Source organism: Oreochromis niloticus, linkage group LG7 (genome assembly GCF_001858045.2).
Source record: "Oreochromis niloticus isolate F11D_XX linkage group LG7, O_niloticus_UMD_NMBU, whole genome shotgun sequence".
Taxonomy (NCBI): Eukaryota; Metazoa; Chordata; class Actinopteri; order Cichliformes; family Cichlidae; genus Oreochromis; species Oreochromis niloticus.
The window spans coordinates 26,592,163-26,606,644 of NC_031972.2; the positions used below are offsets into that span (position 1 = coordinate 26,592,163).

Below are 14,482 nucleotides of genomic sequence, written 5' to 3' on the forward strand. Positions count from 1 at the left end.
CTGTACAGTCAATTAGTTTGTTTAATTTTCTGGTGCAGAGTCTTAGCCTGTACTTGTTGTTCTATCTGTGTGTGTGTGTGTTTATGTTTGAGAATGGATGATGAATTGCAAATATAAACACAAATGAGGACAGAGAAATAAATATACTGAATTTATTTATTTGTTTTTTTAATAAAATCTCTTTTGAGCATTTATTAGTTGCTTGTGACTTTGTTTTCTGGCCTAAATACAGTGGATCTAAATGCTTTGCTTAATGGTAATGGTTATGTAAATTACACACACTTATTGAGCACAAACGCCTCACATCGTTAACTCATTGACGCCTTTCAAAGGGCAACCATCCAACTTGTAACGTTGAGGCTGACGTCCCCACTCTCGCTAACCTGCTTCTTGGCGTTCCTGTGGGAAAACTTGTCTTTTTTTCTCTATCGGCGCTCTCTCTCTCACACACACAGAGTGAAATTTGATTATTTAATGTCCTCAAAAGATATTAGGACAAAATTAAAGGAACACAAACCTCTCCTCTATCTCGTCTTGATCTATTCTAAGGTCACGTTGCGGATCAGATGATGTTTTCATGCAAGCGACTCGGTGTCTGTAGTTTAGGACGCTGATGTTGTCTTGCGGTTGAGAAGGAGATGAGGAATTATTGAAGACCAAGCAAGAGGAAGTGGAAATATGTGGAAAAATAGTGGAAATTTGAGAAGCTACGTGGAGTATAGGTAGTATGGCTTATTGAAATGTACACTGCAGGCAGCTACTAATTGGATAAAGTTGCTCTAATAATATGTACAGTAGTGTTCATGTGAATCATTTCCGGGCACAAAACTGAACTATATGTGAACCTGAACGTTTCCTTCATAGTCCCGTTCATCTCTGTAGATTGTGCTGTGGTGTAACTGAAACGCTCTTCAAGCTGCGTAGATACGACACCTCCAAAAATGTATGTGTGAAGCAGTGGAAGTCGCTGCCCCTTCATTGCTTTCAATAATTAACTGTTCTCTGTCCTCTGGCTGTGTCCCAGAATACTTGAAGACAGCCTGTGTGCGCAACCACTCAGTCAAAAACCTGGCCTTGACCCATCAGATTAGAGAGGACTGTCAGTCTACAAGCATTAAATCAGAACATCTCTAAAACACTTCGCTCAGGTTTTGGACGGCATCACAGTACAGAGACTGCAGTTTCAGGACCTTAAATTTTGAGGTAAATATCTGGTACTATGAATATGGAGCTCATGTTAACATAAAATGATTGATGCTTGAAAGATATTCCGATGTTTGCTCTCTGACAGCAGATTTGGAGGCCTGTAGGAACCACAGTTTTTCGTGCAGGGGGCTGAGATTTTGTTTATAGCCTCTCATAAACAAGTCACATGATACTCTTTCAAACTGTCCCAATCAGTCAAAGGGCATCACAGAAGTTTAAGCTTTTTTAAAAATGGACACATTTTCATCTGAGTTTGATGTATTAATCTCCAGATATGACACCGTTCCATTCACATGGATTCCACCGTTCAAGCTTCAGATATTTACCCGAAAAAATTTAGGGACTTTGCTCAAGTATTTTTTAAAACGATCCTTCAAAAAATAAAAGATGCTAGATAGAAATGTACGCTTTTACTGGTATCTTCAAAACTCATTTTGGGGTCTTTAAAAGTTCAGAAAGTTACATTGATACTGTCGGTAAGTTTTCAAACTTTACTTAAGCATCAGAGTAAATTTTCCAGAAGAAAAATGGAGCAAATGTTGACACTGCAAAGAAACAGAGGAAATCACCATCACACACAAAAAGCAGCGTGAAGAAAAAATAAAGCTCATGTGAACTGCCTGCTCGCCTTTTAAACTTCCTCTTTACCAAAACAACCACAGTCTCTTTAAACATTTGTTCAAGGAGACCAAGTTCCCTCCTTTATTCTTGAGTGACGGTTTGATCTACAGCCTCAATTTGTCAGACTGGATTTGAGCCACAGATCAAACTGACAGATAAGATCAAAGCTGGCAGCTTATAGATGCCAGATGCAGTCATGAAATGTGCTGCATTTGGCTGTTTTCAACCTTCTGACTGAGAACTGCTGCTCAGTATCTAAGAAATGTTTCCATTCAAATAAGTTTTTAATAAAGTTTTTAATAGTTATTTTCTTTAGAATCTAATGCAGCACAGCTGAAGAGTACTGTTTTCCATAATTGGCAGATCAGTTAATTTATTATTTCCCATTTAATTAAATTATTTATATGAGTTCCTAAAATTTCACCAAGTGAACCCTTTCTGATATCTAATTTAAAGTAGCACCATATCTCTTACTTGGCATAAAACTCGAAAGATTCAGTTCCTGGTCGTCCCTGTGGTATAAACATATCCAGTTTAGTACTGTGAAGTAAAATACAATCCGCAAATACTGCCAAAGGTTTGGCTTCAAGTCATAAAACTCTTCCAGAGTTTAAAATTTCTGTGTGTATGATCTTTCTTACCCTTTCCCCATTTGTTCAGCCTCATTACCTGCAGTTAGAGTAAAAATAGGCATCTTCCCTTGAGACAAATTAGTAAAATGCCACAGAAAGCCTGGAGAACTATCGCTCAAGACCAGACAAAAAATTACTTGGAAAATAAATAAATAAATCGTCAAATTCCATGTTGTACAATTACCCGCCTCTCTATAACATGGAAGCGCCTCTCAGGCGTCATAGCAACCACGCCCAGTACGAGAAAGTTGTGATAGATGTGGCAATCCCAGCCAACAGTGACATCAGAAAGAAGGAGCATGAGAAAATCAAAAAGTACCAGGGGGTTGGAGGAACAACTGGAGCAGCTGCTGAAGTTAAAGTCCAAAGTAGTCCCAGTGGTAATAGGAGCTTTTGGAGCTTTGACCCCCAAACTGGAAGAGTGGCTCGATCCAATCCAGCAGAACTCCCAGGCCTCTAGTAGAGAATCCAAGCTTGAGGAACGCACACATGTATACACAACCCCGACAAGAGGGAAGAGAGGGGAAATTACTATTCATAGATATGACAGAAAATAAGAAAACACATACTAGGTCTCTTTTAATGGGAGAGGGGAGACTCCATTAAATGCCTGTCATCAGTTACTATAAGTATAATAAGTGACTTCATCCATGACTTTTAGCCAAGAAAAATTGATTCAAACTTTTCATTTTGAGTCACATTTTATTGGTTTTAGGCTAAAAAAACAGAATTGTTAGGATTAGGCACAAAAAGTTAAGTTTAAAAGGTTAAAATCTATCTTCCCATGACAATTAGCACGAGAGATTACACGAGAGAGTACATTCACTTGTTCACATGACTGCTGCTAACGGGCTGAGGACTGTGTGTGCTAATATTTTTTGTGAATGTATCTGACACTGACTGACAGTGTCAGACTGACTGCAGTCAGAGAACACGCTTCATGTTCATGTTTTGCTCTTGAACAATACGATATATGTAAGCACAGGAAGTGAGCTTTTCTTTGTAGTGATAAGAAGCATAAGCGACATGTTTGTGAACCAGTCTTAAGAATCAGAATGAAACCAAATCCAAAGTCAGCTCAAGGAAGGAGTTTATATGCAGTTATAGAACTCGGCTTGGATTTGTTTATCTTGGCTTTAACAGGGATTTTATCTATCCCCAGTTAGACAGTGTGTATAGTTATCACATTCAGAGTACTGAGATTAGCAGGGTTTTATTTTGAATCAGAAAGAGCAATGAGATAAATTTCTGTTGGACGGAGAGCTTCTGAAGGATTTAAACACAACAATAGAATTAAAATAAACTCAATAAATGTCTAAACTTCCTCAAATACAGCTTTGTGTGCCAGAACATGAGAAATGTATTTTTTAAGAAACAAAAGTTATTTTTAGGATATTGTTTTTCTAGCTACTTGCAGAAAATGAGTGTGCTCAGAGGAAAGCCCAAGAGCGACACCTCAGACTCTAAGTTAGCATGTTAAATATTAAAGTCCATGAAAGTAAGTTATAAAAAGACTGAATAACTACGGCTTTCCAGGAGAGAGCCTGTTTTCTCTAAAAAGACGATGGCAGCACTTCTTACATTTGCAAAGTTGAATCCGAACAAATCACAAGATTTCTGGAACAATGTCATTTGGACAGTTGAGACCGAAATGCCACAATGTATATCTTCACGTTTGGTAAAAACCAGACATGGCAGCGCAGTATTTAAACACCTCATATTAAATGTCAAGCACGGTGGTGGAGGGGTGGTGATGATTTGGGCTTGTTTTGCAGACACAAGACTTCGGGCACCTTGCAGTCACTGATTCAACCATAAACACCTCTTCCTATTGGACAATAATCCCTAGCACATGAAACCTAAAAGATAATTACCCAGTCCAGAACTCAGCCAGAGTGAAATGCTTTTTGGGGACCTTTTCTGGGACCTTAAGAGAGATGTCCCTAAGTAAATTCCCACAGTCCTCAATGAACTAAATCAAAGAAGAGTGGGACAAAACTCCTCCACAAAAATGTGAGAGACTAAAAGTCAATCCTCATAAAGTGTTCCATTTTTATGGAAGATTGTGACTTTTTTCACATCCTTTTTCAAAGGTTTTGGTATTCTAAACTGTAATTTTACCACTGATCCTGATCTTTGTTGTCTTTTTGGCACCAAACTATTCCTCCTGAGCTTTAGACTAACACAAAAGCAAATTGTTGCTACAGTTACCTTTCCTCAGATGCATATTTTCCAGTGACAATTAGTTGTTTATAAGTGTAGATATTGAGGATATGTCAATAGTTTGTTTTTTACCCCACACACTGTCAGTATGTATTTATTTGTATGCCCGTTTACTTAAGTCAGATCCTCAGAGCTTGAGGGTGGTTTTGCCAGATACTCAGGCTGTTCCCTCTACTGGCTGCTGAGCGATAGGCATCTCTTCCATGACTGTGTGACAGACGGACAGACGGACAGAGATAGAGCTGTGTTTGAACAGTAAACAAACTTGCTGTACCGAAAACACACGAAAAAGAGAGGAGCAGAAGCTAACGGAACATTTCTGTTTGTCTTTCTCCCATTGCCTCCTCACCCGGGGCATGCCTCCACATGGGACTCAGTGTATGCCTCTGAGTGTGTGTGTGTGTGTGTGTGTGTGTGTGTGTGTGTGTGTGTGTGTGTGGTCATTGTGGCGAATGATCTGATAAGAAGGAGCTAATCCTGTTGATCCTCTGTGGTCGGTCACCAGTCTTCACTCAAAAGGAAAAATTAGATGTTGTGCCTCTCCAAGTGCATGTTTTTGGGTTTGGACTCGTACGGTGTTTGAATGGAAATGTTAATTTACTCTTTAACTACAAGCAAACTCATATATAGGTGTATACTCATCTGACACTTTATTAGGTTGACCTTACTGGTACTGGGTTGGAGTTCATTTTACCTTCAGAGCTAGCTTAAATTCTTAATGGAATAGATTCAACAAGGTGCTGGAACCATCCCTCACAGATTTTGGTCCATATTGAAATGATAACATCAAATAGTTGCTGCAGATTTCTCAACTGCACATCCATGATGCAAATCTCCCATTCCACGTCATCCCAAACATGCTCTATTGGATCGCGATCCAGTGACTGTGGCAGTCATTTGAGTATGTTGTGTTCAAGAAACCAGTTTGAGAAGATCTGAGCATGACATAACAAATTGTCCTGCTGGAAGCAGCCATTGCAAATTGAGTACTCTGTGGACACAATGGGATGTACATTGTCAGCAATAATACTCAGATAGGCTGTGGTGGTTAAATAATGCTCCGTTGGTACTAAGGAGCCCAAAGCATCCCAAGAAAATACCCCCGCACCATTACACCACCAGCACCTGAACTGTGCATACAAGCTAGGATGAATCCATGCTTTCATGTGGCTCACACCTAATTTTGACCCTACCGTCTTAATGTTGTTGTGACTCAATGAATTAGAGGTGGTTGGGCAGAAAATTCCCATTAGGTCAGCATTCTCTAAAATGATCAAAATAGCACAACATAACAACCGTGCCACATTTAGGTCACTTAAATCATCTTTTTTTTTTTCTATTCCGATACTCCGTTTGAACTTCACCAGGCACTCTTGACCACGTCTGCATGCCTAAATGCATTGAATTGCTACCATGTGGTTGGCTGATTGGATAGTTGGGTTAGTGAGGAGTTGAAAAACGTGGCCTGTGTGTACATGATGCAGCTCATGTCCACTGCCTGAACTAGCTTTCAGAAGAAAAGAAGAAAAAACAATCCAATACACGTGTTTGGGATCCTGTATCATCACTCTGCCTCTCGTTGTCGGCCACAGCTCCAGTTGATTGATACTGCTGATACTACCATTATGACTCATGTGAAAAGGTTGGATAATCGTCACCCCTGGACGGACTCGGTTTGCGTACTTAATTAGAAATATTTTCTCTCTGAGCTGCAGAGACTAAATACCATTATCTGAGTTCAGAGATAAAAACCAGGACATCACATCAGTTCTAAACTTAGGCAAACTGGTTTTCATCATATAGAAACTAAGTACCTGAAAACTGGGACTTTTCATTCAATTCTTTCAAAAAATATTTTGCTGTTTTACTTACTTTGAGAAGAAGGATGAGAATGTAATTTCATTTTATTTATGTGTGATTATCCACACTATATATCCATAATAATATACCAAAGGTTTCCATTAACACAAGGCTGGTTAATAAGGAAATGTCAATTGAGCAGCAGTTTCTAATGTTACTGCATTATCTTTCAACTAGAATCATTGGGAACTTAATCATCAAATGCCAAAAATGACTTGATGATGCTCTTTAAGTAGATTTCTTTAGGCTGTAGGAAGTATTCACTCTGACAATATTTCCAAAAGCACCACAATGTGCTTTATAAATGGACTGGCTTTGTGATCATAAGTAATCTTTACATGTGTTGGTTGATATCTACAGTAAAAAGCCTGACATGTGTATGTTTCTACATTATTTGGAAACAGTAGAAGTATCCCAGCTGTAAAACAACCAGCGCCTTCATTTGGAATATAAACATATAAATTTTGCTGCTGTTTTCTTCGGCTTGCTTCAGTGGGTTGCAAACACACCAGTGGAGCCAGACATACACACTAAATCACGAAATATCTTCACTTGTGCTATGTAGAGCTTTTTTTATTTTAATTTTGATTTGTATTCTAAATAAACGGTCCTTCCAAAAACAAATGCTACAATTCTCCCTTTTCCATTTTGAAGTATTTTCTCTGTTTGCTCCCTTTCTCCCATCCCCCCGTCCTCCCTCTTTTCCAGGGGAAATTTGTGCCTTGCTTTGACAGCAGTTCCCCTTTTTTCTGATTTCCCATGCCTTCTTCCTCTCATATTCCCACCGATTTTTCCACAAAAGCTCTCCTCTGGTTGTTTCTGCCAGCAGAGCTATGATACGTTTGTGTTTGCCTTGACCTCAACTCATCCTTCAAACATGGAACTTACAATTTCACTCTATATGACATACAGTAAGTGACATTACCCGTTAGAAACAGAAGCGCATTTACAGTGGAGTGAAAAAGAAAGTACTCCATCTTTCACTTCCAAGGTTTTATGTTTCTGAGCATAATAAAAAAAGAATCGCTGACCTCAGATGAACAGAATGACATGATATATTTCATCATATCAGTGTTTATTTAAAAAAAAAAAAAGTAAGGCAAAATGCAGAAGCAGTGTGTGATAAACTAACTACACCTTTACTGCTTCCACAGGAATTAAGAGAGTAATCATCATCAGCAAGTGTGGCCATCTCTATAAAAGCAGAAGTTTTGGCAGTTTGCTGCTCTGGAGTTTTCAGGTGTGTGTTAACACAATGCCAAATAGGAAAGACATCAGCAGTGATGAATGAGAAGCCATTGGAGCTCAGTCAGGGAATGGTTATATGGCCATTTCTTCCATTACTCTATTGTGAGAACAGCTGCATTCTTCCTGGAAGTGGACATTCCAGCAAATTCACACCATGGTCAGATTGTGCAGTGCTCAAAGGAAGTCCCAAAAAGTTAGCATGTTACATGTTAAAGTTTTTGATAATACAATTGGAAAAAGATTGCACAAGTATGTCTTGTTTGCCAGGAGGAAGCCTCTTTTCTCTAAAAAGAACTAGACAGAGCTTAGGTTTGCAAAGTTACATCTGAACAAATCACAAGCCTTCTATCCTTTGGACATACAAGACCAGTGTATAGATGTCTGTATATAATGCAGAGCATCAACTAAAACCCAGCATGTCAGCACAAATACCTCATACTACGTCCACGCACAGTGGTGCACAACTACAGGACCTGGGCTCCTTGCAGTCATTGAATCGACCATGAACTTGTCTGTATACCAAAGTATTCTAGAGTCAAACGTGAGGCAATCTGTCTGACAGCTAAAGCTTGGCGTACCTTGAGCTGTGCAGCAGAACAATGACCCAAAGCACAGCAGCAAATCTGAGACGGTCCAGACCAGCTGAAATGCTGTGGCAGGACAGCACAGCATGTCCACAAACCTTAATGAACTGAAGCAATGCAGTAAAGAAGAGTGGGCCAAAATTCCTCCTGAATGAGAGACTGATAAAGTCATACAGCAAATTCTTACTTCAAGTTTATGCTGCTGAGCTACTGAATCACATGGTGGACTTAGTTTTTCAGACACTGCTTCTGGTTTTTTGGGTCAGTGTTTTTTAAATAAATAATGACATGCATGTTGTTGTGCAACTGCTAAATAATTTTAGATATGTATACATATAAACACATATAAAACCTTAGAGTTGAAAGAGGGATACTTTCTTTTTCACATGACTGTATGTACTGTATGTACAGGTTGGGGTGCTTCCCTTTGCCCTCTGCTGAAGGGACAAAAATCGCTGAAAAGAATTCATCTTCCATGATTAGCATGAAAAAAAAATAGGGCTATTAAATGACCTCATTTAACATGTCAGCTTTCTTTCTGCCTCTGCCTATAGCATTGTAGATGTGAAGTGTATATGAAGTTTATCTTAAGACTGTCTGACTTATGGCTTAACTAAAGTTTACTAAAGGCACCTCTGTCTAATTTTCAGATTGTCCTTCCTGCCAAACCGGAGCTACAGCGACAATGGACGGACAATTCTGGCCAATGAGCAGGAATCCCAGGACTCTCTTGGACCTCTATGAGGATGACTATTTTAAAAACAGAACTGTGATGAACCTTGAGGTGGACTTCCTCAAATAATAGTGATCGTGTCCCTTCTGGATATTCGAGCTATGATAATCCATCACCATTGTCTGATTTACTTTACTACTTTACTTACTGATCCTGTCCATGGATCTCTAAAGATGTTCATTACTCAAGTGTGGAGCATCAGAACTGACTTGTTATAAAATAGTTGGATCAATGAACTGTGCAAATGTTTCCAGGCATGCTCTTATTCTAAAACCCAAAGAACTAGTCTGGATCCTGGGATCAGCGAACTGCAAGCCCATCCATGTTAACATAATGTGAGACTCATTAACTTAAAACAACAAGCTGTAGCAGAGCTACCTGCCTGCTGCTCATACAAATGTTTGTTCATATAAGAATACGGCTTCTTTTACAGCACTGCTTTCTTTTCCTGTCTTTTACCAGCATAAACTAAACAACTAAGGTGGCACTGGAGTCTGACATACAGTTTTTAAAAAAGGACTTCGTAATATCTGTTTTTCATTTCTAATCCTGCTGTGAACAAAAACACCAAAGACTGAAGACATGGACATTTTGATTTGATTTCTCCCAGGAAAGGCATCAGCGGCATCGTGCAGGTTCTGTTCAAACAGTGCTGAAGCACCTGCATAAAGTTTTCATGAAACATAAAACATGGCTGGACTTTTGTCTGCAGGCCAGCGGCAAAGTTAAAGTGCAGCTTTACGCCAATGTGAAAAAATGTATGTCAAAACATTTATCGTGGTTTTCATCATTCTGCAGAGAATGACAGTGATCTGTGTTGGAGAATATGCTTTACTTTTTGTAAATTTATAAGATAAACTTCTGTAACAAAGCACTGAAAGTTCAGGCACATTGCCATAAATGTGTCTGAAAAAGTGACGGTTTCAGGAATGTGAAGAAAAAACCGCTCTGGTGTTTGTGCTTGTGAATGAGCCCAGCTTCCTGTATTCTTTAATGTAAATAAGGCTGCTGTGAAACATGAAGAGAAATCACTGGAGCATACAGCCACCGGCCACTTTGTTAGGTACATCTGTGAACCCACCTGTACGTGCAAACATTCAGTTAGTTAATCACATGGCAGCAACTCTGTGCATTTTGGCTTTTACACATAGTCAAGACAACCTGCTGAGCTCTGGAGGAAAAAGAGGGTCCAACCTTGTACTAACAAGGTATAACTAATCAAGTGGCCAATGACTGTAGTTGGATGAATAAGACACTTTGAAACAAGAAGCAGTCTCACATATCAAAAAATAGATACAATAGCAATATATTTGAACACCAGAAGTAATTTCCAGTAGCCAAAGCGTAGTATATGCAGGTCAATGTTCAATATACAAACTGAACTGGCTGTACATGGATCAGGAGCAGGAAATACCTGTGACCTTCTGTCACATATTCAGTTTATCTCAGAGTTGGGCCTTAAATCCTGCAAACCTTTCTCAATTATGTATTTCATTATGTGTGACTTAAAAATATTACAAAATTATACTGAAACAGGAGAAAATCTTTTCAGCCAAGGTGCAACAATTATAATTTAGAGAAGTAGGAGACTTTATGTCAGTGGAGCACAAATAAGTACATGTATATAACAATATAGCGACTCACTGGGTGCTTTATGAGCTATAGGTATTGGACTGCTAGTACTGGGTTGGACCCCCTTTGCCTTCAAAATTGCCTTAATTCTGTGTCATAGATTCAACAAGGTGGTGGAAACATTCCTCAGAGAAATTTGGCCCGTATTGACATGATGAAGTTGCTGGAGATTTGTTGGCTGCAAATCTGTTATCGCCTCAAGGTGCTTTATGTTGTAAGGTAAAGACCTACAATAATACAGAGAAAACCCCAACAACCAGGCGACCCCCTGTGAGGAAACTCTTGGCATCAGTGGGAAGGAAAAAAACACAGAGAAATGCATACACAGAGCATATCAGACTTGAATATACTCACTGCAACAAAGTCTGACAATTGCTCATATAATCAATTGCCCTCCCTGTTAGATGTCATGTTTTACAACATGAAAAGAATATCAGCAGCCTCATGCTTCCATTTACAGAAGCACTGCATCTGCTGTAGATTGTAATAAATTCAGGATCGGGTTTATTTTGCACAAAGGCAGTTTTCAGCTGAGGTGGGTATGAAGGTGTGGAATTTCACAAACGAAGAATAACAGACTTGGAGTCTTTGAGTTGCTTGATCAGTGGACTGATCAAGTGGACTGTTTTAAAGGCAAATTAGATGACATTTGACCACTAGAGGGCAGAAACACTGTAAAACAGCCCTTCAGTGGGATTTACACCTCCATGTTAAATCTACACTGTAACTTACTTCCCTAGGTATGTGCTAATGCAGCCTGTAACGACTCTAATTTGCCTATTCTAGCACCATCTAGTGTTTCATAAGTGAAACTGCAGAACAGTTGCACAGCTTGCAGCATAAATTCAGTACATAAGCCTAAATCAGACTTTAAAGGGAATACCTGTAATTACTCTGCTTTGAGTACTAATTTTGTCTCATTGAACATATGAAAACAAGTTGACATGACATAGTGCCTACATTTAAAAACAACAACTAAAAGCAGTACGGTTTTGGCACCACTGGTGACTCCTTTACATTTTCCAGAGTCCTTTGATTCCAAGGTTTATTCTAAGTTTAGCCCACATGTTGTCTGTCTAAGTTGGTCTCCATCTGTCACAGCGCGTTTTGAGTTTGACTTACAAAGGCGTGAAGCTATTATCCGCCTACTGTCTGTCATCTCTAATATCTGCGTTATATTGTCCTTCTGCATTTAAAACATCAGTTAACACCTCTTCTTTCTTTTTCTTCTCAGTCCACAGCCTCCATGTATTTCATGTTTATTAGACGTGATAAAGATGCCAAGAAATGAAAGAATTTTAAACATTTTGGCTTCCAATCTGCAACAAGGTGTAAACAGAAATTAATAGATTTGTCATATAAGGCTCATATGTTGCACATGTTAACAAAGAGCGGTTTATTTACACATTGACTCTGCACCAGGCAACATTAGCATTCACTTGGTAGTGTTTTTGGCCACCTAACAGAAAAACATCCAATAGATAAGCTCCTTTTAGCTCTGTCTTTTTTATATAGTCCATCTGATTGCTAAAGTCATTAAGATCCATCTTCTGTTGGAAAAGAAAATAGACATATATGGTCCTTACAGTCTGTATTTTAAGCAAATTGTCCTCTTTTCCCCAGATTTTGGCAGGAGGAAGCCTATTGTAGTATTTGTGCCTTCTATTGAACGTTCACATGTCCCAAATTGAGCCCTGTGATGTGATCCTTTCTTCAGCAAGTCGGCATGAGAAAGCAGGCTCTCTGTGAGGCTGAAGCGTTTTTAACAAGCTTTCATTATTGTTGGAGGTGGTAGGCAGTAATTACACACAAAGCCCCTCATCAGAATCCTGTTTGGTAACAGCAAACGTGAATATCTCCAATCATTCTCACTGCTGCTGAAAAAAAATGAAAAAACAAAACAAATGACTTAGGTTGGGAATTTGCTGGCTGTTAACTAAATGGTGAATTCATTATGTTGTGAGCCTTCTCACAACTCTCTGACTCCACTGCAATCCTTCTGGGATTATATCCTGTCCAAGACCTGGAGATCTCAAGGCTCTGGCTCATATAGCACCACAGTGCCAGAGCTGGACCCGGTCTTCTAAAAACATTTGGCTCGAGGATTAATCTGAAGCTAACACAGGAACAGAACATTATTTTTAACCTAACAAGACACAGATTCATACTTCCATCTATGGTACTGAAAAAAAAATAATGTTGACTGCAACAGGAGATGTTTTTGTTTCAGGGTGAACGCAGTCTGATCTCTTATAGCAAACAGGCCCACACAAAGCAAAACAATTTGTTTGAGGATATAAAATGTGATACCCCATCATGAGGGTTTATCACTCTTTCCACATGGAGGTAAGATCTTAGTTAACTTCAAAGCACGGCCCCAAGAGCCACTTTTAGGTGTGTCGCCTTCAATGGGAAGCAGTCCCACATGGTTCCTATTGGAAAACTTAAATAAGCTGGCTGTAAGCAGTTCACTAAGCTTATTAGACATGCTCTTGCTCAACCAACCTGTTAGTCTCAACCCTTAAAGTATTTTCTTTCATAAAACCCAAAAAGAAGACTTTGAAAATTCCTTCAGTGAAGCACAAATCTTACTTTAACATGCAGTTAATTTTACTCATGGTGTACACTCAAGTTGTAGCGGGCTCACTACTGCCCCCTGATATCAGAGCTCATAACAAATCCTACTGGTTGGGCAAATTTGTAGGTAATTCACTGGGAAAACTGGGCTAAAGAACAGTGCACAGCCACAACCAGCACCATCCGGGTCTGTCTCACATGCAAACAGCTGTTTCCCTAAGCCAATTAAAAGATGAGTAGAAGACATCCAGCTGCGCTACAAAAACTAGTACTGACACACGGTACTACTTGGAATACAGCAGATGAGCCAATACAGGTGAGGGGGTTTGTTTCTCCCCATTAGTCTTATAAAGCGAAAATGTTTTTAATTGTGTTGAAAGTTTAGAAAATGACTGGTGCAGTGCAGAGAAAAATGGGATGGAGATAAAGAAAGTAGAAATCAGACTCCCATAGACTTCCTGCTTAATACCACTAGATGTCGTTGCAACACTACTAACTGTAATGGGCTTTTCTATTCAGCGGGTGGCGTATGGCTTCATATTATTGAGGGAGGAAAAGGGGTTTTGTTTGTTTGTTTGTTCATATTTTGACAGGAAAAGCATCATACCTGTTATAAGTGTCAGCTTTCCAACACAGAAAAGCCTCCATCACTTGCACTCTTCAGGTCATTACGCAGCATTGTATTAAACACAAATATCAATTTATTAAATTCACAATTTATTAGGTACAGGCTGCTCTTAATGGGCTGGGCCCCCCTTTTGGGTTCTAAGCTGCCTTAATTCTTTGTGATTCAACAAGGTGCTGGAAACATTCCTTACAGATGTTGTTCGTGCTATCCTGCCGGAAGCAGCCATTAGACGCTGCGATCATAAAGGGATGGGCGTGGTCAGCAACAATGCTAGGGAAGGCTGTGGCATTTAAAGCACAGTTGATACTACAGGACAGGAGCCATTGATACAAGTCAGGAGGGATCCACGCCTTTATCTTCTGACCCTACCATCCAAATGTCACTGTAGAAATCAAGATTCACCAGACCAGGCGATGTTTTTCCATTTTCCTATAGTTTCCCATTATCTTGTGTAAGTTTCCTTTTCTTAGCACACAAGAGTGGTACCTTTAGTCTTCTGCTGCTGTAGTCCATATTCACAGTTTGGCATGTTGTGCAT

The 14,482-nt window shown here is 39.4% G+C and overlaps 1 protein-coding gene across 2 annotated transcripts in view; it reads left to right on the forward strand.

Moving 5' to 3' along the window:
• The window catches only part of si:dkey-247m21.3 (5-hydroxytryptamine receptor 4), a 55,813-nt gene extending 42,337 nt beyond the window's left edge, over nucleotides 1-13,476 (forward strand). Inside the window, exons 7-8 of one of the 2 annotated variants that reach the window (XR_002062786.2) lie at nucleotides 7,697-7,782; nucleotides 9,025-13,476. Coding sequence is in view for 1 of the 2 variants with exons in the window: in XM_005451401.4 (XP_005451458.1) it covers nucleotides 9,025-9,118 (94 nt within the window). In the remaining variant the exon portion in view is untranslated. The remainder of the gene's footprint in view (nucleotides 1-7,696; nucleotides 7,783-9,024) is intronic. The other variant, XM_005451401.4, reaches the window with a different exon arrangement.
• Nucleotides 13,477-14,482: the final 1,006 nt, after the last annotated feature.